At 41.3% G+C, this 27730-nt stretch overlaps 1 protein-coding gene across 1 annotated transcript in view; it reads right to left on the reverse strand.

The window, feature by feature from the left end:
* Nucleotides 1–22831, reverse strand: part of LOC141156738 (putative ferric-chelate reductase 1) — an 83757-nt gene extending 60926 nt beyond the window's left edge. Inside the window, exons 1-7 of the mRNA XM_073643066.1 lie at nucleotides 22668–22831; nucleotides 15454–15655; nucleotides 12642–12778; nucleotides 9133–9224; nucleotides 7010–7073; nucleotides 5788–5973; nucleotides 5134–5235 (exon numbers count right to left, since the gene is read on the reverse strand). Coding sequence (XP_073499167.1) covers nucleotides 5134–5235; nucleotides 5788–5973; nucleotides 7010–7073; nucleotides 9133–9224; nucleotides 12642–12778; nucleotides 15454–15649 — 777 coding nt within the window. The 5' untranslated portion in view covers nucleotides 15650–15655; nucleotides 22668–22831. The remainder of the gene's footprint in view (nucleotides 1–5133; nucleotides 5236–5787; nucleotides 5974–7009; nucleotides 7074–9132; nucleotides 9225–12641; nucleotides 12779–15453; nucleotides 15656–22667) is intronic.
* Nucleotides 22832–27730: the final 4899 nt, after the last annotated feature.

Consider the following 27730-nt stretch of genomic DNA (forward strand, 5'->3'; position numbering starts at 1 on the left):
AAATTTGCAGAAATTATTCCTGCCATAGAAAGGGATGCACGCATGCAGGAGTATCAGCAGAGACTGTTGCAGAATCTTACATGTGCTTTTCCACAAAACACCAGTGGTGCACGTAGTGAATCTCACAGTTCCAACTTGCCAACCGTGGGACCGTCAAGTGTTCAGCACTCAAACCGTAACAGAACCACAGTATCTGCTGGTAACATCAATTTTGCGGAATCATTTCACCACTTTTTTAGCCCATCCTTTGCAAGGCCACAGGAGACAAGAAGTCTGACACATAGTCAACGCCTAGAGACGATGGTACAGGAGTATCTCCAAGTAAACATTGAAGCCATGACTGTGTCACTGGACCCTTGCTCTTTTTGGGCTTCCAATCTGGATAAATGGCCGGAGCTAGCCACTTACGCCTTGGAGATCTTGTCATGCCCCGCAGCCAGCGTTCTGTCTGAACGTGTGTTCAGCGCTGCTGGTGGTGTGCTGACAGATAAGCGCACGCGGCTCTCCACTGATAATGTAGACAGACTCACGTTCATAAAGATGAACAAATCATGGATCCGAAACGACTTTTCTACCCCTGTGTCATCCTGGGGAGAGTAAAAGCTTGATGATTGGTTAAAATCACCCTACCAACCGTTTTAAGCTTTCAAATTACTAATCATGTTTATCTGTATCTTGACTGGAAAATAATTTGGGCTTTGTAGCAGTGTGCAGCACTGATCCTATTAGGCCATCTATACTAAGCTCCACCAGATTTAAAATTAATAATAATTTTTAGCTGCATCTAGCCGGGAAAATAATTTTGGGGCTCCGAGATGCGCAAGACACATAAGTGCCTTCTTGCTGCACTACCTGCAACATGACCCTCATAGTGTCAGAATTCGAAGTAATCATGACTACTGGGTTGCCACACTCTTAGATCCCCCAAACTTTTCGATCAACCTTTTCATTTTAATAAAGACCAAAAAAATGGTCATTTTTGAAATTGTAAGCATTAGCAGGTTGTTAGAAACTGAAATCAAACAGTTTTCAACTCAAAACTTTATTCTAGGTGATGTTACATTTTCACATAGGACCTCTTGTTCGAAAGGAGCTTCTGAACTCTCTCGTCCATTGAATTTGTCAGGTTTTGGATGGTTTCTGCTTCAATTGTTTTGCATGAGGACAGAATACCCTCCCAGAGCTGTTGCTTAGATGTGAACTGCCTCCCGCCATCATAGACACTCCTTTTGATGATGCTCCAGAGGTTCTGAATGGGGTAGAAGTCAGGGGAGCATGGGGGGGTCACACCATAAGTTTGTCCCCTTTTATGCCCATATCAGCCAGAGATGCAGATGTTTTATGTGCAGCATGAGATGGTGCATTATCATGCAAAAAAATGATCTTGCTGTGAAATACACGGTTCTTCTTCTTGAACCATGGCAGGAAGTGCTGTTTGAGAAAATCCACATACATTATGGAGTTCATCTTTAGCGCCTTCAGGGATCCTAAAGGGGCCGACAATCTCTCTCCCCATGATTCCAGCCCAAAACATTACTCCACCTCCTCCTTGTTGGCGCTGTAGCCGTGTTTGCGTGGGGTGTCCATCAACCAGCCATCCTCCACTCCATCCATCTGGACCATCGAGCGCTGCACAGCACTCATCCGTGAACAAAACAGTTTTGAAATCAGTCTTCATGTAATGTTTGGCCCACTGGAGCAGTTTCTGCTTGTGTGAAGTGGATAGAGGAGGTCGACAGGATGGCGTATGCACAGCTGCAAACCTCTGAAGGACCCTGCATCTTGTTGTTCGGGGGACGTTGGAGGCACCAGCAGCTTCAAAAACTTGTCTGCTGCTATGACAAGGCTTTTTTGCCGCTGCTCTTTTAACCTGACGTAATTGCCTGTAGGAAAGAGTCCTCAATTTGCCCTTATCAGCACACACACGTGTGTACTGTGAATCAGCTACATACTTCTTGATAGCCAATACACTTCATCCTGATCATCGCACAATGTTGATTGTAGTCATGCCTTGACCTAAACACTCCACAATTTGTTGCTTCTCAGCAGCCGACACATCCTTTTTCTTTCCCATTTTGGCAGAAAATGTAGGCTGCTTAATAATGTGAGACAGCCTTCTTAAGTAGTCTTGCCTTTCATTGGACACACCTGCCAAACTAATTAGCACAGGTGTCTGCAATTGTTTACAGTGATATAAAGAGCCCTGACACACATCACCATCAATGAGTTTAACTGACAAAAAAACAAATTCTTCCCTTATCACTCCTAAACACTTTTTGCATAATAATTTGGAACACAGTGTACATGTGCTTTTCCACAAAACACCAGTGGTTCACGTAGTGAATCTTACAGTTCTAACTTGCCAACCGTGGTCTGTATGGAGTTGTTCAATAAAGGGCCCAAAATTAAGATAACATAGATGGGAGAGGTCTCTATGAATAGGAATTCCTAAGTATTTGATACCCTGTGAGGGCCAAGCAAAGGGAAAGTTGGACTGGATGGAATCCTATATGGATTTGGGGAGGGAGACATCGAGGGCCTCAGACTTCGCTGCATTGATTTTAAAATTTGACCATGTAACAAAGTGATCTATTTCAGCCATAACAGCATGGATGGATATATGTGATTGAGTGATATATACTAGGACATCATCAGCAAATAGAGAGCACTTGTACTCGGTGCCTCCCACCTCAATCCACCTAATATTGGGGTTATGGCGAATTGATGAGAGCAGGTGCTCCATCACTAGGATGTATAAGAGAGGGGACAGAGGACATCCCTGCCTTGTCCCATTGGTGATTGTGAAAGGTGATGAAAATGTTCTGATGCACCCCCCCTTGGCCTTGGGACACCCGGAGCCGGACCCTTTTTGGTGGATGCTGGTGGTTGTAGTCTTCGTGGCGGCGACCCGGTTCCGTGGCTCAGGGTGGTCAAACCAGTGGCGGAACTATTTATGTGGTTTTGATGTTTAAATGTCCGACTACGCCACCCGTGGATTGCGGTCAGAGTGAACCGCCGCTGCAGGGCAGACCGCTGAGGCTGGTGTTGTGGGTGCAGCAGAGCGTAGCATAACTCCCCACGGGAGGAGTATAGCCTCAGGGCAGTGTATGCAGAGGATGGGGGTGATGGTGCAGGGCAGCAGCAGTAACGACACGGAGTCAGTGATGCAGTCCAGGGCCTTTACTCACAGTTCTTATTATCCAGACCACGTCTGCAGGTAACGGCTGCCCACGTCGTACTGTGCTCACCAGGTGAGGGGCTCAGACAACTCCCAGATAACTTTGGAGCGCTTCACAGGACCCCCTTTGTGTGTCCTTTGTCTGGCCTTTCTTACCAACCCTTCTGTCCGGCTGCCTTGGGCCTCCTCTTGGTAAACTTGGCGCCAGTTTCCCTGACCCTATGTGGTGCCTTCCTAGCGGGTGTAGCGAGGGGCTGCACCACATAAAATGTCACAGCCTCCGGTTTCTAGCTGAGGGTCGTTTCCTGCCTCCACTAGTTTCGGGGACCGGTCTCCCCCTTTGGCCTGACCCCTCCACGCAGGTGGATTCGGGCGTGCGGTGGCGACTCGCCCGTCCGCACCCCTGGGATCCCTTCATTCCTCGTTCCTGGAGCCTTCTCCGCTCCTCTTCCTTCCTTCTCCCTCTTCCAGGCCTGAGCCTCTGTTACTAGGCCCGCCTCCGGAGCAGAGCTCATGCAGAGCCCCTGCTCCCTGCCACTTCTGCTCAGACTTCTCTGCACTGAACTAAGATGGTGCCCACCTTTTATACTTCCGTCTCAATGCACCCAGGAACTGCTTCCTCCCTGCTCCTGCACTACAGGGTTCCCCTTCCTCAGTGTTCCCTCCCCCCACTCCAGCCAGGGACAGGGACTGTCGTGCCCATCTCAGAGGCATATTGGTCGCCCTGCCCCACGGCAATGTGGTGTAATGCATGCAGGTGTTGGGTCCTGAAACACACTCCATCCTTACCTGAGAGTGAGATATCACACCTCTGGGTGAGGAGCAATACCTCTGTAGCAACCGAGCCCTCAGGGTGCTACAGTTCCATTTATCTTCAGCCTAGGTGACGTATTGTGATACAGGGCCGTGATTTTGGCTATAAAAGGGTCCCCTAGACCCCTACCCCAAGCTTTTTAAGAGAATCATATATGGCGTGCCAGGAGACTCTATGGAATGCTTTCTCAGCATCCAACGAGAGTATCTAATTACAAATTTTTAACTGCATCTAGCCCAGGAAATACTTTGTGCCTAGTAGCAGTGTCTGCTAGTCAGCGGATTATCCCGGCTGTTAAGCAAGCTACACCACCTGTAGTTTGGACACTTAATTTTTTCAAAGGAAATGCTTCGGGACCACGGGATACTCAGTGAAGAGCATCAGGAGGCACCCCAAGGCATAGGGGCTGGGACTGGCAGTAGGATGCCTTGCGGTGGACAGCCGAGCTCGATCCTTATAAAAGCTTTTTAACTGCAGCAGCTTTAGTGGACGCTACTGGAGCTGGAATTACGCGGCTGCTGGCATGAGACTTGCCCTCCAATAGATCCTTGTAAATGGATTTAAAGTGTATTCATTCAAATTAGAGAGACAATTTAAATTAAAAAGCTTAGAGCTGCCTCCACCACAGGGGGGCTCGCTCGACCCACCAGCGGACAGGCACCAGTATTGGGAGAGGGGGGCTGGCCGTCAGGGTTCACCGCGGCTCTGGCACAAACCCGGCGACACGGAGGTGGCACGGGCAGGAGCGGACTGAACGTGTCGGCTTCTCACTTTTTGGATTTTAGAAGGGCATGACATGCCTATATCTGTGTCCCCCCCTCCTTTTACTCCTCCACCTCTTTTCTTTTCGCATGACTATATGTACTTGTCACTTTTCCATGTGTTAGTTGTGTCTTCTGAGCAGTTTGTCAGCTTTTGGACACCTTTGAAGGTGTTTTCTATGTGTTTCTATGTGTTTTTGTTTGCCTGCCATTGGTTTTAACGGTGTTCGAAGGTGTTCGACGAACAGTTCGACGAACAGTTCGGCGAACACACGGGTGTTCGACGAACCGAACCGAACTCGAACACTACGGGGGTGGCTCAACACTAGTGCTTAACAATGAAAGCTACTTTAAATTCTATATTTTTTCTCTGGACTCACGGTATTTCTGAGTGTTGGAGTGACAGTTCCAGTGTTATATGCTCCTTGCACTAAGACGTTCCCAGAAGAGTTTTTGGTGCAAATATAAACATCATCATTCCCCTGGAAGACACAAAAGAAAAGAACATCATTTTGTTAAAATATGATTACTGTAAATGATGTTTAGTGCTTGAACCTTAATATATAAGTAGCATTAGTTGCAAAGCCTGAAGATGGGGTTAATCTGGAGGTAAATAGCGTTATTATCCCGCCTGGTACCCGTACTTAGCCAAACGATGCGGGGAGAAAATGAACTTTATTTCCTTCCATCCCTCTTGATTGTATATCCCAAAAATAAAAGGGATCAGCTGGAAATTAACTCCTGTGTTCTTCATGAAATTTCTAGAATACTTTTTCAGAAACAAACAGAAGTTTCTACAGTCTAAGAGTGTGGGAATAATTTACTTTGTGAACACTTTTGACATTTATTTCTGGGTTTGTTAGCAAATATGAACACTATTATTTTATACATATATATATTTTTGCTTTTCCACTATACACTACTTGAGATCGTGCTTTTGATAAGTAAAACCAATTTAAAATGCATGTTTGATTAAATAAACCAATCTATTCATTCCCTTTTTCTAACTAAAAGATATAAAAATGTCATCTCACCATTTTTGTATCATCCGAGAACCCAACAGCCACATATCCATTTGTGAGTCCACTCATTTCAAACACATATCCATCGCTAGTAGGAACGGAGGACATGAAGAGACAAGCGCTGTCATCAGGACTGCAGTTCAGTGGCTCAGAGAAGCAAACCTTCTGAGAACCACACGTGGAGTTAGATATCTGCAACTGGACGAATGTAAGAATATCATGATTATTCTCATTCCTAGCCTAGACAATATTCATCATTAGCAATTTTTTAAGTCACTTTTTGTTTTGTTTTGTGGTATTCGCATGCAAAAAATAAGCATTTTATGACTTTTTGATGCAAAAAGTCTCAAGTCCTTAAAATGCCACATGTTAAAGCTCATGCAGACTTCTGTGGATTTTGGTCCAATTTCGGACCGCAGTGTATGGACTGGCTATGGCTCTCCTGATCTGAGCATGGCAGCTTCATATGTTTCTATGAAGCTGTCACGATCGGGTCTGGAGAACCATGGCTAGTCCTTGAATTAGCGGTCCGTGCTCAGACCATTATACACGGATGTCTGCATGAGCCTTTAGTCTTCAACTGCACTAAAATAAAAGCTCCACACAGTGTCGGACTGGGATGCCACATGCCCACCAGTAACCAACTCCAGGGCCCCACTTTTCAGCTACATGCAAATGTGACATTATCCTCAATCACAAATTTATATAACAATGATCTGGGTAGATTGTTAAATGAATAAGATGTCGCCTTTCTCTGTATTCAAGTATTTAGTGCCAAGTACTGCTCAAATAAGAGGGTGGTGGCCCACCAGAGGATTCTCCAGTTCTCCTGTAGGCCAGTCCAAGTCTGGCTCCACCAGAAACCTTATTCCAGGTAAGAACAAAAGTGAGATGCATAAAAAAATGCGATATTTGGAAAAAGTCGCATTTTATGAATCTTTCTAAAATACCTGAATATGCAAAGTTGTCGAAGTGTAATAAAGAAAGCCTTAAAAAAAAGAGAATATATGGTGCAACATTTGTAGGGAATACGGTACACATACTAAAGTCATTCATAAAGAGCACTTTACTACAGAAAAATGGAAAAACAAAAATGATGAATCTGGGCCTATGGATATGTATTCTATCAAATCCAATGCAATCTAGGTCATTACACAGAGGATAGTGTATACATTAATTTTTATGACCTAACAATGGCCAAACTTACAGTTCTGTACATCATTTATAGACTTACTGCTTCTATAATGTCAGTTTCCACTCCAGTCCAGAAGGTGTCATAACTACTCAAAACTGTTGCTCTGAAAATAAAGGGAATAATTCACAATGGCATTAGTTGTGTTAGTTGTGCCATGCTATTTTTTGCTGCCAGGCCATTCCCTTTCTATTACTATTTAAAAAAAACTACAGCAATTTCTCCACCAGAACAACAAGTAAATAGGGCATGAACCATTGGAAACAATTGAATGTTCACATTTTATTTTATTTATTTAAATTGCTTACATATTGCCATCATATTCCACAGCTTTACAGACATTTAACTCCTGCCAATGGTCGGAATAATTTGTAAGGCCTCGTTCAGACATCAAAAACTTCTCATAAGTAAAAATATGGACAGATTTTCATCAGTATTTTGAATCAGATTTTCATCAGTGTTTGCTCTGTCTCAGTTATTTTCATCAGTATTTGATTAAAGGGAATCGGTCAGCAGGCTTTTGCTATGTAATCCGAGAGCAATACAATGTAGTAGCAGAGACCCTGATTCCAGTTTTGTGTCACTTATTGGGCTGTATTCAATAAAATCAGCGTTTTATCAGCAGGAGATTATTACTACATGACTAGGTGTCTCGTGTCTCCGAGTCAACTGCTTTGTGTAACCACATTCTACCACTGAATGGCAGCATTCTGTCTATGAAGTGTACACAGAAAGCTTCCAATCAATGTTGTGTGGGGGGGTTATAGAGAGCTCAGCATTCAGAGAACTGGGAGACAAAACAGGGATTGTATAAAAATGGCAGAAATTAGGGTTGTAGCCCCTACATTATGCTGCTCTCAAATTACGTAGTAGAAACCTGGTGACAGATTCCTTTTAATGATTTTCACAGAGCCTGTGATTGTGTTCTGTTTCCTTTGATAAAGTGTAGTAATGCAAGGGCTTAAAGTTAACACGAAAGAAATGTTTTTGGCTTCAGGACCATTTTGTAATGTACAGTGGGTACGGAAAGTATTCAGACCCCTTTAAATTTTTCACTCTTTGTTTCATTGCAGCCATTTGGTAAATTCTAACCCACTGTAAGCTAACTTGATGGTATCGATCCATTTCCTATTTGTCCATTGCATCAGTTCAGAAATGATTAAACAAACAGTACAAACAATTAAGAGTGACTGCAAGAAAAAGTGAATGAATCAAGAATAAACAATCTTTTACTAAACAGCAACTTGGTGGGAACTATGTACAGTAGATAGCGGGTGTAATACTTCACGAGCGTTTCCTTTAACACATGGCGCATCTTCAAGATCTTCACATATATTATTCCTGATCTTCTCAGAATGACTGTGTTCTGCCTCACTCAGTCCTATACCTTCACCATTACCCAGCACAGTACTAGAGTCCAGTGAGTGAGATTCCTATTCTCAACCCGCGGTTCCGCATCTTATTTCCTCTTAAGGAAACTACTTTGCCACTAACTTCTCTGCTTCTAATGCCTTAGAACTCCCGGGACACTCTCTTCGTCTAACGTTCTCTGTGCCGTCCTGGCCCATCACCTTTCTGACTTATAAACTGTACTGCTAGGTATCCTGTCCAAGGAACTGTCTCAGGTTGATTACTCTGTTCTTCAGTCACTTCATTCTCTCTCTACTCAGGATCATTCTATCCGTCACCTCAGTCTCCACTCATCTCAGGAACACCCACGTCACGTGATTCTACTCACTAGTCAAACCATAGGTCCACTTTTACTGCACGCTGGGCTCTATCGAACTTCATGACAGGAGACTGACTCTGTCTCTTTACTTTAGTCCCTCCCAATCTGGGCTAGTCCCAATCATTAACTCTAACTCTCCCTACTGTCGGGCAGAACACAACACCAACACTAAAAGCATATCACAATTAACATTATACAACATAGCAATACTCATGTCTTCAAGGGGGATGTGGGTAATAAGTCTATCTTCTTACATGTATGGAATGGGGTGTCATATCTGGAAATTATATATCTGTAAATATCATCAGACAAGGGTCTAAAAGGGGAAATATACACACTCTTATCGTAATACAAAATACTTGCGCATTCAGGAGAATGACTCTACAAAGGCAATTGTCCCCTAATCCAGGCACTATGCCAAAATCGTAATACATACCTAAAGCGCACAGGTCCTGCTCCTTGTGGAGCTGTCCAGAGAGCGGTAATGCTGGATTTTTGGTCATTATTTGTGTGACTGACAGCTGCATTCTAAATAGAAGAAATGAAGTATTTACATACAATGGAGATAAAACACTACTTCTTATTCATCCACACACCAAGGCCACTTTTAGATGGCGTCAATACCAATATTCCCACACTTCTACTTTTAGGCCACATTTGCTCAGCCTCAAAGCACATTATAGCTTTTATATTATAGCAGCAATAACAATATTCCAATTGTTCTACTGAACTGAGCTTCAATCACCATCGAGTTTTACAGTTAGCTCAGTTTAGTAGGATCAAGACTATGATGAGGACACCAAAATGCAGGCACATTCCTTAGAAAAGGAAAAGCATATTTTTTTTACTATCCCACAGGGGTTTAAATATTGCTTTCCTTTGGATCAACAGAACAAGCCAATTCTAGGTTATAAAATACAGTGAGCAAAATGTAAGCACTAGGAAAAATATCATTCCCCCTACTCCTACCATCCCCATGCTGAATTTCTAGGGAAAAAAGGTGCAAAATATATCACACACCATATTTGCTCAATAATTTACAACATTTTTATGCTTTCGTGGCTCACACCACTTTTTTAAAAAAAAACGGGCAGAGATTGCTAAAAGGTGGCTGTGCAAGGCCACATGTGGTCTGACAAATTTAAAGAAGTTGTCCACTACTTTATATGAACCTCCCAATGTATCCCCCCGGGGCCCAGAAGGGTTTTTGTAAATACCATGCGGTACCTTTTCTGCCTCTGAGCAGTGCTATCGCTGGCCGCTCACAGGCATCACGTGACCCGTCACTGATGTCACGTCAAGTGAGGCGTGACATCAATGACGCGCTCCCCGTGGTGGATGCTGGGTTGTGGGCGGGGTTACCCCGTGCGTCACACCCGGCATCTACCACACGTTCTCCTTCTCCTCATTCACTGGGAAAACGCGCGGTGGATGCCGGGTGTGACGCACGGGGTAACCCCGCCCACAACCCAGCATCCACCGGTGGAACGCGGAAGAGAGACCCTCGGCTGCAGCGTGGACTTGTCGTGACGTCAGCGGATGTCAGCGCCGGCTGCAGCCGGGGATCACGTGATGCCTGTGAGCGGCCAGTGATAGCGCCGCTGACAGGCAGAAAAGGCACCACAAGGTATTTAGAGAAACACTTATGGGCCCTGGGGGAATACATTGGGGGATCATATAAAGTAGTGGACAACCCCTTTAAAGGGAACCTGTCACCAGGAAAATGCAGTCCAATCTGAAGACACCATGTTATAGACCTGGAAGAGCTGAGTACGTGGATACATAGTTTTGTGAGAAAAGATTCAGTATAACCTGTGTTTTCATCATTTAAACCTCTGCTCTTTCTGGGATTTTCAGTCTAGTGGGCGATCCTACCAATGACTGACAGCTTCTCTGTATAAGTGTGCATATAGAGACAGCTGTCAATCACTAATAGGACCGCCCACTGGACTGAAAATCCCAGAAAGATCAGAAGCGTAAATGGTTAAAACACAGGTTATACTGAATGTTATATCATAAAACTATATATCAATGCGGCAGCATGGTGGCTCAGTGGTTAGCACTGTTGCCCTGCAGCGCTGGGGTCCTGGGCTCAAATACCACCAAGGACAACATCTGCAAGGAGTTTGTATGTTCTCCCCATGTTGTATGTTCTCCAGTTTCCTCCCACACTCCAAGGACACACCGATAGGGGATGTAGATTGTGAGCCCCAATGGGAATGTAGATTGTGAGCCCCAATGGGGACAGTGCCAATATTGTCTGTGAAGCATTGTGGAATTAATGGCACTATATAAGTGAGTTAAATAAAATAAATATCAATCTGCTGAGCTCCCACTGCTCTATAACATGGATTAGACTGTATTTTCATGATGACAGGTTCTCTTTAACCACTTCCCAAACAAGCAGTTTTTCAATTTTTGCACTTTTTGTTCCCTTCCCTTCATCCAAGAGTTAGAACTTTTTGATTTTTCCATTAACATGGCCGTACATGGCTTTATTTTTTTGCAGGACAACTTGTAGTTTTGAATGAAAACAATCATTTTATCATACAATCTACTGGTAAATTGAATGATAGAATTCAATTAGGCTGAAATGGTGAAAAAAATGCAATTTTACTTTTTTTTATGGTATTCATAGTGTGGTAAAAAAGACCTGGCAACATAATTTTCCAGGTCAGTATAATTATTTTGGATACATATGATCTTTTGGTCACTTCTTATTGCATTTTTAAAGGAAGATGCAGCAACTGACAAAATGTGGGAGGCTTTATGTCGTATACCTTTTGGGAAAATTAAATTAACATTTTTACAGATCGGATTTTTATGGACAAATATACTTATTTTTTATTTCTTTAATTTTAACAAGGGAAAAGCTGGGGGTGGTGATTCAAATTCATTTTTTTATTATTTGTTTACTTATTTAGTTGTATCTTTTAGTCCCCTTAGGGGACTTTAACCTGTTCTATATATACACTGCAATACTGTGGTGTTGCAGTATACAGAACAGGCGATCAAACAATCACAGGTTCATGTTCCCTTAGCGGACTAATAGATAAAATAAAACAAAATGAAATAAACAAATAAATAAAAAAAATTATATATATATATATACATATATATATATATATATATATATATATATATATATTTATATTTAAATGGCTAAACAGTAGCGATCAGAGTAAGCTCGGGTTGCTTCCGTTACAGGAATATACCAGCTGTGTAACACAAAAATTGCTGTACATTTTAGCACAAACCTACGCCCGTAGCTGATGGTGTCCACCCTTTAAATAATTAGGCTCATCTTATTTTAGTAGTTTTTTTATTAAGACCAACATAAAAATAGGCTGTCTTAATTATTTCTACCCACTTGGCTACATGTATCAAAACTTTCTAAAAGTAAAAATATATTTTTTGCCCAAAGCAACCAATCAGAGCTTAGCTTTTATTTTTCAAAAGATGCTAAAAAATGAAAATTGCACTCTGATTGTTTGCGATGGGTAACAAGGACAGTATTCTTTTAGACAGGTTTGATAATTTTGCCCCAGTCATGTTATGTCTAATACAAGGAACGTGGATGCAGTTAATGACGTCAGATCTATTTCTCCTTACTATGTAAGTATATAAGTTATATTATATAGAAAAACACATTTATTTACAAGATATCAATTAGAGTAAAATTAATGAGTATTAAATGGATATAAATAAAGGCCAACATTTATTAAGTTGCATTTTCTGCAAAGTTACTAAGAAAAAAAAATTGTCCAATACTTTCATTTCTTTTCAGACTTTAGAAGTCCAAACTGCACCCAACCTTTTAAAAAGTATGCACATTTTAATAAAGTTACTGCAATCTATTCAAGATATCCGTTTTTAGACCACAACATGAGACATAAGGTCTTAATAAAGCAGCTCTATAATGTTTAATACAAGTGACAGACTTACTGCCTGAGCGCATGTTAATATTTGAGTTTTAGCATCCGAGGTGGTAAATGTTCCAGTAATCCCATTTCCTCCCACTAATCGGGCTTCAAGTAGAAATCCTTTAAATAAGTTTGCAGCAGATTTAGACTGTATAGTCACTGAAATTAAAAAGTATAGAATAATTATAGATCAGTCAGGGTCAATAATGAACGGATTCTTTATTACAGGGTAAAATCTAATACATATGGCAAATGGCTAAATTACAGGTTGTACACAGCCATAATACAAACCCTGTAGATTTATTATGTACCACTGGATGTTTCACTGGAAGCCAAAGTATTGCAGTAGTGTTCTCCCGCAGTGGCACCATATGGCAACATACAGGGGGTAACCTCTCTTAGTATAGAATCATGGGGACTCGGCTGCTATGCTCTCGTCACAACCTCTTTTAATAGAATTGCTGTGATTGATATTTTATTTGTAAGGCTTATAGGATTTTTCCACTTTTAAAAACTTATGCCCTAATGATTGCAAACTTGTAAAACATTAACGACTGATCGCATTCTCCATCAGCCGGTCCAGCGCTGTCTCTCTGCTGCTCCTCCGAGTTTTGACTTCAGCAGTGAAATCACGACAACAGCGCACATCATCATGGCAGACAACCACTAAGCTCTGCGGCTTGTGCCCTCTACATCAGCAGAGCCGCTGAGCTCAGTGATTGGCTGCAGCGGTGATGGGCGCTGTCGTCGAAACATCACCGATGCAGCCCAAACATACAGAGCTGGCGCTGGTTTCTAGGATGGTGCCTTGTTCATTGCTTTGCAAGTATGCAATCATCACAAGTTGTTTTCTTTTAAGTGGAAAATCCCATTAAAGTTTAGGCTGTTTCACATAGGACAAGGACTAAATACAGGCAAACACGTAAATCTTCAGGATCTGCTCTACCTAAAAATGGTGTTGGTCTATAATTACTTCCCACATCTCTAACAATAACTTGTGGAAAATGCAAATCTGCAATTTTCCCTCTGGGTTTGAGTCTCATTAACGCTCAGGCGCACAGTAAACCTGAACCAGCTGACACCTATCAGGAAGGATCCAACCTATGAACTCTATGAGGAATACTTTAGTTTATCTGGGATTATACTTCTGGTAGCTTTGAAGGAAAATGTGAAATTAATTAACCCATGCACTGCTATCTACGACATATTTTTCTATTTGGTTGCAGGCAATGGAATGTCGAAGGGTTGTTTGTTATGTACGAAGGGGTATCCAAAATAAACAGGAATTGGCTTCTAGAGGGCAGGGTGCTTGTAGTACCAGCTTCCACCACTAGGTGATTGTTTTTGGAACCCTTCTTAGTCAGTTTGTTGACATTGTTTGGCTCCAGTCATTTTTTTTTAATGAGTTGTTCAATATTTCGAACTATTTTGTTATGGCTATTAAGTTATGTTTCTTTTTGGAAAAAAAGCATCATAAATGGTTCTTATGCTACAAACAGCCTACAAGTAAGCTGCTATGACGAAAACACAAGATTATGAATAGTTCTTCCATTTTAAACGAGATGAAATTTAGGATCTGGAGAATTTGTCGATACTTCCCGCTCTGCCAATTATTGAAGACGTCAATTGACAGAAGATTATTAAACTTGCAGTTTTTATTCAACGCGTTTCAAAGTGATATGTGGTTGTTTCCTGAAGAAGAAGTACCTGTCGCTTCGAAACACGTTGAATAAACACTGCAAGTTTAATAATCTTCTGTCAATTGACGTCTTCAATAATCGGCAGCACGAGAGGTATCCACAAATTCTCCAGATCCTGATACTCATCCGTTTTGCCAACCTGTGGATTCGCAGCTGCTGAATTTCAACTTAAAAACGCATATTACCATGGATCAGGTTAGCACAATCTGATAAGAGTACCTTTATTGTTTGTTGGATAAGATCCTATTTGCGCTTTATTCTCCCTAGTGTTTTATCTTTTAAAAGATGAAATGTCATTTGATGATCAACCTCGTTTCTGATGTTTATTGACCATTCAAACTGATGAAAATGTGAAAATAATCGTCCAGCCATTCTGAAAGAATGCCATTAAACCATTGATGATTTGTTATGGAGAAATTTGGGAGTGAAATGAGTTGCAGCAAAACTCATGCCTTGCAACAACAAACATTTCCGAAACGTTTTTTTGCCAAAAAGATAGTAGCACATTGTTCTTGTCAATTAATGATCACAAAATTGTCAAAAGATTGAGCAACTCATTGAAAAAAAAAGAAAATCACTTAAGCAAAATACAACCTTTCCCAACAAAGTTGGTTGGGCATAGAGCCACATGTCATTTTTGTGGGAGCTTGCCAAATAGCGTTCAATTCCTCTACAGAAAAAAATGAAGCATTACAGTTTCCATTTAAATTAATGGGCAGTCAATGTAATGCTGAGATGTGCAGAGCATCGCTCCTGGGAAAAAAAATGTCCACGTCTCACGGAGCCGGTGTGGCTCCGCACTAGGGGACGTCATGTACAGAGCTTTGCCGTACGCCTCATTAAAAAATGAAAAGTTTCTAAAAAAAATATTAATAACTTATTGGCTGGTATCTACCTTTAAATCATTTTCATCTATCAACTTAAGGGTGAATGGTTCCAGCAATAGAAAAAAATACCAAAATGATTTGGGAAAAATCACTTCTCAATCAGAAAACAATAACAGATTATAAGAGGAATGATATGTTTCACAATATGGTTTTAATTAATAAAACATTTTGGTGATACTTTTCATTATTTACTTTTGCAGCTAAATTTAGAGTTGAAAGTACAGTAATAAAACCCTCAGCAGCTCACCGTTAATAACGTCACCAGGTACAAAAGTAGTTTTGGACACAGTGATAGTATACGGCGCCACCGATGATTGAGGACCGTTGCTCCCATGAGTTGGAAGCATGCTGTCACAGGAAGCGCTTATTTGTCCATTTGGGTATCCAAATACTGTCACCGAACATCGAATAACGCAAATAAGTAATGCTATAAAATGCTCCATTTCTACCTGTAGAAGCAGATAAAGGAAAGTTATCTTAGAAACAATTTGCAGTGCACATTTACATCTACATTCGGAAAAAGAACCTGAATAGCAATACAGGGGACTAAATGCCGTAAATTCCAGTTATCTCTCACTTTATAGTTAATTTTCTCTGCATTTTTGTACTGGGCTAAATAAGAAACATTATAAAATAAGAAGCTTTAAAACAAGACAGATTAAGCTAAATCACACCACAAACAGATGAACCAGTTGAACATATGGCTGGACGCATAGAACTAGACAGTTTATGTATACCATTGACTGCACAAAGGGCAGCATATTCCCTACATACTTCAGCCGAATAGTATGAGAAATGAGATTTTGTTAGCACATACAGTACAGACCAAAAGTTTGGACACACCTTCTCATTTAAAGATTTTTCTGTATTTTCATGACTATGAAAATTGTACATTCACACTGAAGTCATCAAAACTATGAATTAACACATGTGGAATTATATACTTAACAAAAAAGTGTGAAACAACTGAAAATATGTCTTATATTCTAGGTTCTTCAAAGTAGCCACCTTTTGCTTTGATGACTGCTTTGCACACTCTTGGCATTCTCTTGATGAGCTTCAAGAGGTAGTCACCGGAAATGGTCTTCCAACAATCTTGAAGGAGTTCCCAGAGATGCTTAGCATTTGTTGGCCCTTTTGCCTTCACTCTGCGGTCCAGCTCACCCCAAACCATCTCGATTGGGTTCAGGTCTGGTGACTGTGGAGGCCAGGTCATCTGGCGTAGCACCCCATCACTCTCCTTCTTGGTCAAATAGCCCTTACACAGCCTGGAGGTGTGTTTGGGGTCATTGTTCTGTTGAAAAATAAATGATGGTCCAACTAAACGCAAACCAGATGGAATAGCATGCCGCTGCAAGATGCTGTGGTAGCCATGCTGGTTCAGTATGCCTTCAATTTTGAATAAATCCACAATAGTGTCACCAGCAAAGCACCCCCACACCATCACACCTCCTCCTCCATGCTTCACGGTGGGAACCAGGCATGTAGAGTCCATCCGTTCACCTTTTCTGTGTCGCACAAAGACACGGTGGTTGGAACCAAAGATCTCAAATTTGGACTCATCAGACCAAAGCACAGATTTCCACTGGTATAATGTCCATTCCTTTTGTTCTTTAGCCCAAACAAGTCTCTTCTGCTTGTTGCCTGTCCTTAGCAGTGGTTTCCTAGCAGCTGTTTTACCATAAAGGCCTGCTGCACAAAGTCTCCTCTTAACAGTTGTTGAAGAGATGCGTCTGCTGCTAGAACTCTGTGTGGCATTGACCTGGTCTCTAATCTGAGCTGCTGTTAACCTGCGATTTCTGAGGCTGGTGACTCTGATAAACTTATCCTCAGAAGCAGAGGTGACTCTTGGTCTTCCTTTCCTGGGGCGGTCCTCATGTGAGCCAGTTTCTTTGTAGCGCTTGATGGTTTTTGCAACTGCATTTGGGGACACTTTCAAAGTTTGCCCAATTTTTCGGACTGACTGACCTTCATTTCTTAAAGTAATGATGGCCACTCGTTTTTCTTTACTTGGCTCCTTTTTTCTTGCCATAATACATATTCTAACAGTCTATTCAGTAGGACTATCAGCTGTGCATCCACCAGACTTCTGCACAACACAACTGATGGTCCCAACCCCATTTATAAGGCAAGAAATCCCACTTATTAAACCTGACAGGGCACACCTATGAAGTGAAAACCATATCCGGTGACTACCTCTTGAAGCTCATCAAGAGAATGCCAAGAGTGTGCAAAGCAGACATCAAAGCAAAAGGTGGCTACTTTGAAGAATCTAGAATATAAGACATATTTTCAGTTGTTTCACACTTTTTTGTTAAGTATATAATTCCACATGTGTTAATTCATAGTTTTGATGCCTTCAGTGTGAATGTACAATTTTCATAGTTATGAAAATACAGAAAAATCTTTAAATGAGAAGGTGTGTCCAAACTTTTGGTCTGTGCTGTACGTAAACTTAGCCTTAACCCCATTCACATTCGATGGCTGTTGGCTAAACGATGCTTCGACCGATCGTTCCACCAACAGCCATTTCTGTTAGAACCTTGCTCTTAGTTTTTTTTTCCTTTGCTGGTCACATGACCTTGTTGGCCTATTTAATCCTGCTCCGCCCTTCTGGCTTTGCTGGACTTCATTGTATATCTACTTTCTAGCTAGCCTGTGCTCTGTGTCTTGCTCTGTTAGTTTGCTTGGTCTACTGACCTCTATGTTCTATATATTTTGTTTGTTCGTCTGTCTGCTACTATTTCTGTTAGGAGGTGTCCCATATTCCTCCCAGTCCTTAGTACTTGTAGGGATTCCTTCCCCACATCTATAGGTCTCCGTACAGACTAGCTTAGGACTTTAGCAGGTCTGATCGCAGGATCAGGTTCCCTGTTACATCGTAGGGATTAAGCTGAGTTCTATCGTAGGGACAGATCTCCTCTCTTTCCTTAGCTCTGGTAGCAGAACATAACAATTTCAGCAGCCTCTCCCATACATAGAGGTGCTTGTTCGGCCGATCGCTCCTATGTCGCCCAATGACAAAGATGCCGACTGACATGTGGACCGGCGGTTTATCTCTGGGAGAACAAAGCGATCGGTAATCTGAAATCGGGCATGTCCGATCAACTTCTTCTATGACAATCAGTTGTCCGGTGCCCCCACTTGTCGATATCAGAGGGTTCAGGATAGTCTAGTTTCTAACTGTCCATCTCTGATATATATATGTTGGTGGATATCACCATATATACTGGTATGTGTCTCCAATTTAGAAGTATACGCTTTGTTGGACAGATGCCTTTGCATAGAAAAGTGCAGTCACCTGCAACTTTCTATGGGTATAGGGCTGGGGTATGGGGCATGGGGCTTTATGGATATACTTGAAGCCAAACATTAAAAAATTACCTACCCGGAATTTCTTTTACAAAGAACAACGATAAGATACTTCTGTTATTGGACCTGACACCTGCAGTCACGGAATTATAAACGACTGGCAATTATAAACAATTTTCATGACTTTTATCATTTAGATGCTGAATTAAATACGTATTATTTCTTTCCCATACATTGTATTATGTAACAATCATTCCCTGCCATAACCAATATTGAGCTCTTGTACTAAGGGCCGTGATTACATGTAGCATAAATGCTACATTTTTTTGCTGTCTTTTTACCCGCAGGTGTCCACACCAAAATATGCAGTAACAATCTTTTTTGATTATTACAATTTGGCTGCATTTTTATTTGTTTTTTTTTCTGCAGATTTGAAGCAGCATTTTATAATACAGAAAAGCTGTGATTCTGCACTTAAAAACTGTGACTTTACATGGATTTTTAAGTTTGTTTCATATATGCTTTAAATGTGCTTTTTTGTCAGGCTCCCCATAGCCTATAAAGAGAAAAAGCACCAAAAGTGTACAGTTTAATAGCGTCTTTAGGTGTGCAAAGCGGGCAGGAGTTTTCATGGAATCACATCCACTTTGCTTATACAGTGAAATGCTGCAGAAAAAAAGCTGTATTTACAGTATATGGGAACATAGCCTAATGGTATTGTCGATGGTCTACAACAATGAGATGCAGTCTGTTGAATTTAGTTACATTTCTAGTACTCTGAAAAAAAATGTGTTTTTTTTCTACCAACTTTGTTATCCTGAAACACTTGAAACCCAAATAATTATTTTCCCACCTTCCGATGAATATGTAAGTCACCGACAGCAATAGAGACCTGGACTTTTTTTGGTGTAAAAACATAAAATCAGGTAAGCAGAAATTAAACATGCTGTTCTTCATTGCACCTCATATCCACCATCAGGGGACAGGTGAGAGATGCTTATACATATTATATTCTAAACTAATCCAACCTGGCCTATACAATGCAGCACTTCAAATAGCAAATAAATCCAAGAAAAAAAGAAGTACAGCTGCTTTAAATTCAAACCAATATATCTTTATTAATTACACATAGAAAGAAGCTGACACGAAACGCGCGTTGGGGAACGTGCCCCCACCATACCCAAGTATTGTGGATAAGTGTGCATTGTTTTTGTTTTTTTACACAGTGTCTTCCAATGTGGTTGTACTACTCTATGGGCATATACCGACAGAGGGATAAAAAGCATTTTGTTCTCAATATCTCAGATTAATATGATTTATTTTTGAATTTACTAAATTAACACTGGTCAGTATATATGGCACTCTGTATGCTTCCCACTTGGGAATATAACCTCTGCTGTATGCTTGATATTCCTTTTTTTGCCTGCATCTGTTTTGCAATTTTATATATGCATTTCTAATCTGTAGACCGTTAATGTGTGGGGTCTCTCTGCTACTTCTCCTTATTTTAACATTTCTATGTGTACTTAATAAAGATATATTGGTTTTGAAGTTAAAGCAGCTGTACTTCTTTTTTTTCTTGGATTTATTATATATTATATTCTAAGCAAAGTCAATTAATTTAATGTCAATTTTAAGGCTAAGTTCTCACTGTGCACATTTGCTGAGTATTTGATGTTGCAGATTTTCTGCAGCATTTCTGCACCTATTACGTAAATTAAGTTACCTGCATTTTTTCTTTGTGTTTTATGAGTGTTTTTTACATGTGTTTTTTTATTATCTTATTTCTGCTGTGTTTTTTTACCTCCTTTTGTCATTTCGTGTTTAGAAACTTCTTTGTACTTAGCTTTGATAAAACTTAACGGAAAAAATTGTGTGCGGATATTACTTGCATTTTTATTGCATTTCCGTTGCCGTTTTTCCTCACCTCATTTTAGTCTGTGTGGAAAATCAGCAAATAAAAGGCTTATTTACAGCAAGAAAAATTTACTTGTTGCGGATTTCAAAAACGCACTTTAGCTCAGTCTGCGCAGCGTAAAAAGAAGCACAGTGGGCATGAGAAGTACAGAAGTCCCAACCACTTTGCTTGAATTGCAATATGTTGTGTTTTTTGAGCAAAAAAAATATGCAGTGGGAAAATACACTAAATACTCATCATGAGAACTTAGCCTAAGGCTGCGTGCACACGACGCGTTTTTCATGCGTTTATGCTGCGGAATTTCCGCAGCGGAAATGCATCAAAAACGCATGGTAATCCGCACCCCATGGTCCTCAATGGCATTCCGCAATGTCAATGCACATGCTGCGGATTTTTCCGCAGCGTTTCTGCAGCGCTCATAAATCCGCAGCATGTTCATTAATTTTGCGGAAGCGCAGCGGAATGGCCGCCATTGACTTGCATTGAGACGCATATAATCCGCGTCTGTACATTTGTACATGCGCATTATATGCGGTTCAATGTGCGGATGGTACCCAGTTCTGGAGGAGAGGAGACTCTCTTCCAGACCTGAGTACCATTGTACCTGTGAAAAAAAGAATAAAATAAAAAATAAAGTTTATATTCACCTGTCCGGCGGCCCCTGCAGCGCTTCTCCTTCCAGGACCTGAGATGACGTCGCGGTCATGTGACCGCAGGCTGTCTCGCGAGATGCCGGCAACCCGGAAGAAGCCAGGACGAGCGCGACGGCACACGCAGCGGGGGATTGGGGGTAAGTATAGCTTTATTTTTTTATTTTTACGGTCACACTGTATAAATCCATGCTGTTTGGTGCATAATTTTGGTGCAAATCGAGACTGTGCTAAAATGTTCTGACTTTTGGCGTTCTTACATCATTTTTGTCCAGCTACAACAAAATGGACGGATCTGGGGAGGGACAGAGACATGGAGACCTCCACTCATTAAATTCATGATGAGCGGGGGCATTTGCTGTGCCACAAATCTTACTCCAGCATGGACTGGAGTAGAATTTGCGGCGAGGCGCACAGAGAGGTGCACACCACTTGTCCAGTGCTCCTGATTCATGAATCAAGAGCGTCAGCCTCCAGAACACCTCCTCATCAAGACTGGTGTGAACAATGCTAGTCTTGATAAATTGTGCCCCTAGTGTATTTCAAAGGGGTGTCACTACATTACAGTATATGCTGCGCAGGTATAGCTTGGTATACTTTTTTATAACTGTATTGGAAAGTGTAGTCTGCTATAGATACAAGAGTACAAAATGTACTTTTAATAAGGGAATCAATCTCTCGAAGGTGTACTTAGGGGAATATTCCAATCCTGATGTCTACCTCTGACGGAAGGAAAAACCAATATGTAAACAAAGTAACCACTAAATACGCCATCAGCACAAGTATTTATCCTATCTTAGGGCTCGTGTAGACGACCATATTTTCAGTCCAAATGCGATCCAATAAAACATCGGATCGCACCCGGACCAATGTTATTCAATGGGGTGGTGCACATGTCAGATATTTTCCTTGGACAGAGCCGGTCTAGGGAAAAAAAAAGAAAAACGCTGCATGTCCGACCTTGATCCGATATTCAGATCAGCCATGCAAGACAATGAGTCCATGAAAAACATCGGACTGCACTTGGATGACATCTAAGTGCAGTCTGATTTCCACAAATTGACAGAATGGAGAAGATTGAGACTTTTTTTTTCCATCTCCTCCTTATCCGACATAATTTCATCACACTGTACCCACATTCTGATCGGAGCATAATCGGCCCAATTCATTCGGATGAGAGAATACACAGTCGTCTGCATCTGCCCTTACTGATCTAATACAGTATATAAGGGTAAATAAAGTGCATCAGCTCACAGTCCAGGCTCACAGTTTTGCTGAAGCTGGATACTTAGGTAATTCCCAGCTGAAAGAGTTTTCCTGTCTGCATACATTTTCAGCTTCTAGCTATAAACAAGACCAAATAGAGATCTTGGAATTTAAACACTAAGTATAATAAAGTTGTAGAACTTTTCACTATACTTTTAAGCTTTACATAATCCTTGCTGTACATCCCCAAATTGCTTCACTACTTTTGCTAGTATGAAGCGTACATCTTATCTCCTCTGCTTCTACATTACTAGTGTTTATCATTTTAAAAACCTCATATGATAACAAAATAATAAGTGACCGCAGAACACTCACCAATATGCTGGCCCTGTCTGCAATATTCTACGAAATCCAGAACATAGGTCCAGGGGATAGGAGAGGTAATACTGAGGCTACCGGAGGATCAGTCCCAGGTGTAGGAGGCAGGTAAGACAGACTGTGCTAGTCATTATCCCACACCTCGAAGGGAGGGGTGTATGTAAACTAAGCTGGTATAGGTACTGACAACATTCACTGACACAGGATTTATTGGATCGAATATTAAATCATTTGACAGCCACAACAATGGAGGGTTGCAAAATTACTAAGAATATAATGTATATCACATCTTAGGGACTGTGGACTGCAAATATTAACTCAGAATCAGTTCACACAGCGTTTCCACTTCCTTCTTCATGCATACACTTAAGCAATGTGGTATCAGTAGTCATAGGTTTCATAAAGCTCTATGGCTTCTGTATTGTGTATTGCACAAGTCTGCGCTGCTATTTTTTTTCTCCGCTGTGTAAAAAACTCCTATAAAGTCAATATTTTTTTTGCATCTGATTATAGATGTGTAACGCAGGTGTCTGGATGCAACGCACAGATAACACAAGGCAACGACGGTCAGGGATCGATGTAATTCTTACTTAAATGCAGTAGTAATTTTACAGTACTTTAAAGTAACTCTGAACAATTAGTGATAATAATAATGCAAATCATCAATGAAACAAATAACACAAAGCTTGGAATATCAAATAAAGTCTTCTCTATATAACATTAATGTTCCCTTAACAAATGAGGTGCGCCCATTTGTGGGAGTCACCAGCTAAGTTCCTTCTGCAGCTCTTGTCGTAGCGGGGGTCACCAGGTTTTCCAAGTCTCTCCCAGCCGACCCCGGTACTGTAGGTTATAGCTGAAAGTGACTCCCCTGCTCACGTGCGTTGTCCCTCCACAATCGCAGACGTACCTATCTTGTCGCAGTCTCCATGTGGATCTTCTCGGCTTGACCGTCGGCGGTAGTGTTTTGGGCCGGAAAGGACTGTGCCTCGGCTCTTGACAGGCGAAGTCTGATCTCTGAGGCTTGAGGGATGTATGGTGCGGATCCTGGTCCTGACCGGCGCAGGTGGAACTCTGAGTCTTCCTGAGCAGAATTTGGGCCTTGCCAGGTGGTGACCGACACCTCGGTGGCGTAGACTTCCCGCTGAGGCCTGTCATGCTGGCCTTGGCAACATCCCTGGAGCACATCTGCTCTGCTCTCTTCTCTGGCGCCAAATCTGCCTGTGGTTTGGCAAGCAGGGCTTTTATATCAAGGAAGTCACTCATGCGGGTCACCTGATCAGGTCCGGCACACAAACTCGATCCCCCTGCAAATCTTCTAGTACAAATTGGTTCCACTTGATTTTGCCTGGCCAGCAGATGGCAGTCTCTCCTCACTAATGGCAAATCCTGCAAGGGCTCTTCAGGGATTTCACTGCTTCCTCTTACAGATGTTGATGATGAATCAGAATTTTTATTCTCTATCTCCAGCCATTCTGTATGGGGTTTTCATCTGCAGTGATGCCTTTCTGGAGGAATTAAGGGGTAATGGATGGGGTGTCTGGTTGTCAGACACAGCTGGCCACCTTTCAAGCAAGACAGAAATATTTTTGAACAGCTCTCTCACCTTGTTGCCCATTCTCATCCCCAGAATGTTTGGCCAAATAAAGCCTATAGTACATCAAAATAAATACTGGAAAATGTCATAGACAATTTAAATTCCATTCTAGGGTTGATTTGTGTGAATTATTGCCAATATTAGAAGAATAACTAGCATTCATAACATAGCAATATATGGCCCAGTGTAAATCATCAACTATGAAGACGAATGCAGTGTTTAGCACTGGTGAAAATAAATCATTTTACATAAAGTTTATATAATTTGTGTGATAATACTGAATTGTGATAAATAATGGTAATCCCTTTGAGAGTAGGTTCACACAAGCATATGAAAAATTGTTCAGAGTTTCATCCAGAAAAGTGGGACGATTTTTTTCTATATTGTCATCTGTGTGCCGTCCGTATGCAATCTGTTTTTTACATCAGCAGCTATGAATCATTTAGGCTATGTGCCCATGATGCAGAAATGAAGCAGAAAATTTCTGCTTCATTTCTGCATCTCCTTGCCCGGAAAAACGCGTGCGGAATTTGACACGCGGTTTTCGCGCGGTTTTTGCACATGCGGAATTGCCTTGCGTTTTCTAATGCATTGTAGATGGCAGTTCCGCATGCGTAAACGCACAAATAATGGACATGCTGCGGATTTTTGAGCGCATCAAAAACGCTGTGGAAAAATCCGCAGCATGGGCATTGAAAGTGCGGAATTGCATTGGGGACCATGGGGGAAGGATTACCAAGCATTTCCCAAGCGTTTACGCTGCAAAAATTCCGCAGCATAAACGCTTGAAAAACGCATCGTGGGCACGGACCCTTACAAGACCATTTTCCGTTTCTTATGTCACAGAATTGCAATGTATCTGTAAAAATCGAATACTATACTGTGGCTCTGTATGGCATCCATATTTTTTTCCCGCACCCATAGACTTGAATGGGGGAGTCTCATCCAATTTAAGTAAGAAACCATTGAATGCTGCGATTTTGTTCACACACAGATTCGGTCAGGGAAATAAATCGCTCACCTGCCACTGCCCCACTAGTCTTAGTGCTATCTGTTTTTTTCCAAGGAGAGCACTTGGACCGAAAATACAGTCGTGTGAAGGAGCCCTGACTGAGTGCAATGCAGGAATCAAGCTAAAAAGTCCATATTAAAAAAATAAATAAAACAAATTAAAATATTGCAACTTTGTGATAAAGTAATAAACCATAAGAAGTATTTGGCGCTGACATAATCATAATGAAATGAATAAAAACATTAACATTTTATTTATAGTGTCAAGTGAAAAAAAAAAAATTAATAAATAGGTTACATCTGCCCCAAATTGATGATATTAACCCTTTCACGATATTTTCCGTACATGTACGGCGCATGGCGTGTCTCCCGCTTTGTCACTGGCTCCGGCGATGAGCGCGCACCTTTCTGGGGACATGACAGCTAATCTAATCAGCTGTGATGTGCCCCTAACAGCTGCGGGTGGAATCGCGTCACTAGTCCCGCCCATCGGCGCCCGTGTCACATGACCGCGGGTCACCGATGGGTTGGCATGACAACCCAGGGTCTGCAGGAGACCCCAGCGGTTGTCATTGCTGGGATGCTATGAGCGCTGCCCAGCAGTCAGCGCTCATAGTAAGTGAGCATTTCTGCTACACACAGCAAAGCTGAAGCCCTGCTATGTGTAACACAGGCAATCAGATGATCACAGCTTCTAGTCTCCCATGGAGACTATTGAAGATAGTGTAAAGTAAAATATATATATTTTTAAAAAGATTAAAAAAATATAAAAGTTTAAATCATCCCCCTTTTGCCCCATTTAAAATAAAACAATAAAATAAATCAAATATACACATATTTGATATCGCCGTGTTCAGAATTGCCCGATCTATCAATATATAAAAATAATTAATCCAATAAGTAAACGGCGTAACGAGAAAACAAAAGCAAAACACCAGAATTATGTTTTTTTGGTTGCCGCAACATTGCAATAAAATGCAATAACGGGCGATCAAAATATTGCATCTACCTCAAAATGGTATTAATAAAAACTTCAACTAAGCACACAAAAAATAATTTCTCACCCAGCCCCAGATCCTGAAAAATGGAGACGCTATGAGTCTCGGAAAATGGCAACTTTTTTTTTTAAAGGGAATGTGTCACCCTCTGGGCAATATCAGACAGATTCCCTTTAACACATTTTGGGATTTTTTTTCCCCACTTAAATAGAAAAGAACCTATACATGTTTGGTATCTACGAACTCGTAATGTTCTGGGGAATCATAATGGCAGGTCAGTTTTACCATATAGTGAAGGTGGTAAAAAACAAATACCAAAAAATAATTGTGAAATTGCACTTTTTTTGCAATTTCACCGCTCTTGGAATTTTTTTCCCGTTTTCCAGTACATGGTATGGTGAAACCATATTGAACAAAAAATAAAAAAGTTACAGCTCTGTGAAGAAAAAAACGACAGCGCAAAAATGGAAAAGGGCCACGGCGTGAAGAGGTTAAAAATAATCCTGTCCACAAAGTAAACAATACAGATAGGAAAATTGAAAAATGTTTGGCTCTTAGAATGTAGCTTTGCAGAAATGAATACAAAAGAATTGCGGGGTCCTAAAACCCAATAGACTGTGTCCTTTAATCCATTGAGAGGATAAAGGGCTGTCAGTCCTCATCTCCATTTGATATTCAGCACTACTCTTGTATTATTATTTTAGTTATGGTATCAGTGTCTCTCATTGTGTAGCCACTGACTAATTTGTGACCTCGATAAACTTGTTCTGCCAGTTGAAGATGCCTTGATGGTGCTGGTATTATCTAATGTACAGATCTAATTCTGAGGAAGCCTGTAAGCAGCATATTGGGGCTTCATTGTGCCACCTCATAGAGTGGGGACAAAAAGGCTATTATCATGTAAGGAAAACGACAGTAGTGTCACATACTTGAGTCTTTCTGAAACCTGACCTCAAGCCATTTTGCACTAGCAGTCCTCAATGACTGGACCAAAACTATTCTCATCGAAGGGTATGTGTACCCGGTCCGGATTTGCTGAGGTTTTGACGCTGCGTGTTATGCAGCATAAAAACCGCAGCGGCCAGATGTTACAGCTTAGTGGATGGGATTTGTAGAAATCCCATGCCCACTATGCTTTTTTGTGCACCTGCGGATCACCCGCGGAAACTGACATGAGGCGCGTTTTTCCAGAATGCAGCATGTCAAAACTGCATGCAGATTTTCCCATAAACTTTCGTTAGGGTATGTGCACACGGTCAGGATTTGCTGCGGTTTTGACGATGCAGAATTGCTGCACCATTTCTGCACTTAATATGCAAATTAGGTTACTTGCGGTTTTTACATGCGGTTTTGCAGCATGCAATTTTTATGCATGCGTTTTTCATGTCTTCATGTTGAAATTTGCAGAGTTTCCCAGAATAGTTTTTTTTTTAAACAAACTTTATTGATCATCA

Source organism: Phyllobates terribilis, unplaced genomic scaffold (assembly GCF_046119375.1).
Source record: "Phyllobates terribilis strain yellow unplaced genomic scaffold, ASM4611937v1 Scaffold_8__6_contigs__length_399053987, whole genome shotgun sequence".
NCBI lineage: Eukaryota > Metazoa > Chordata > Amphibia > Anura > Dendrobatidae > Phyllobates > Phyllobates terribilis.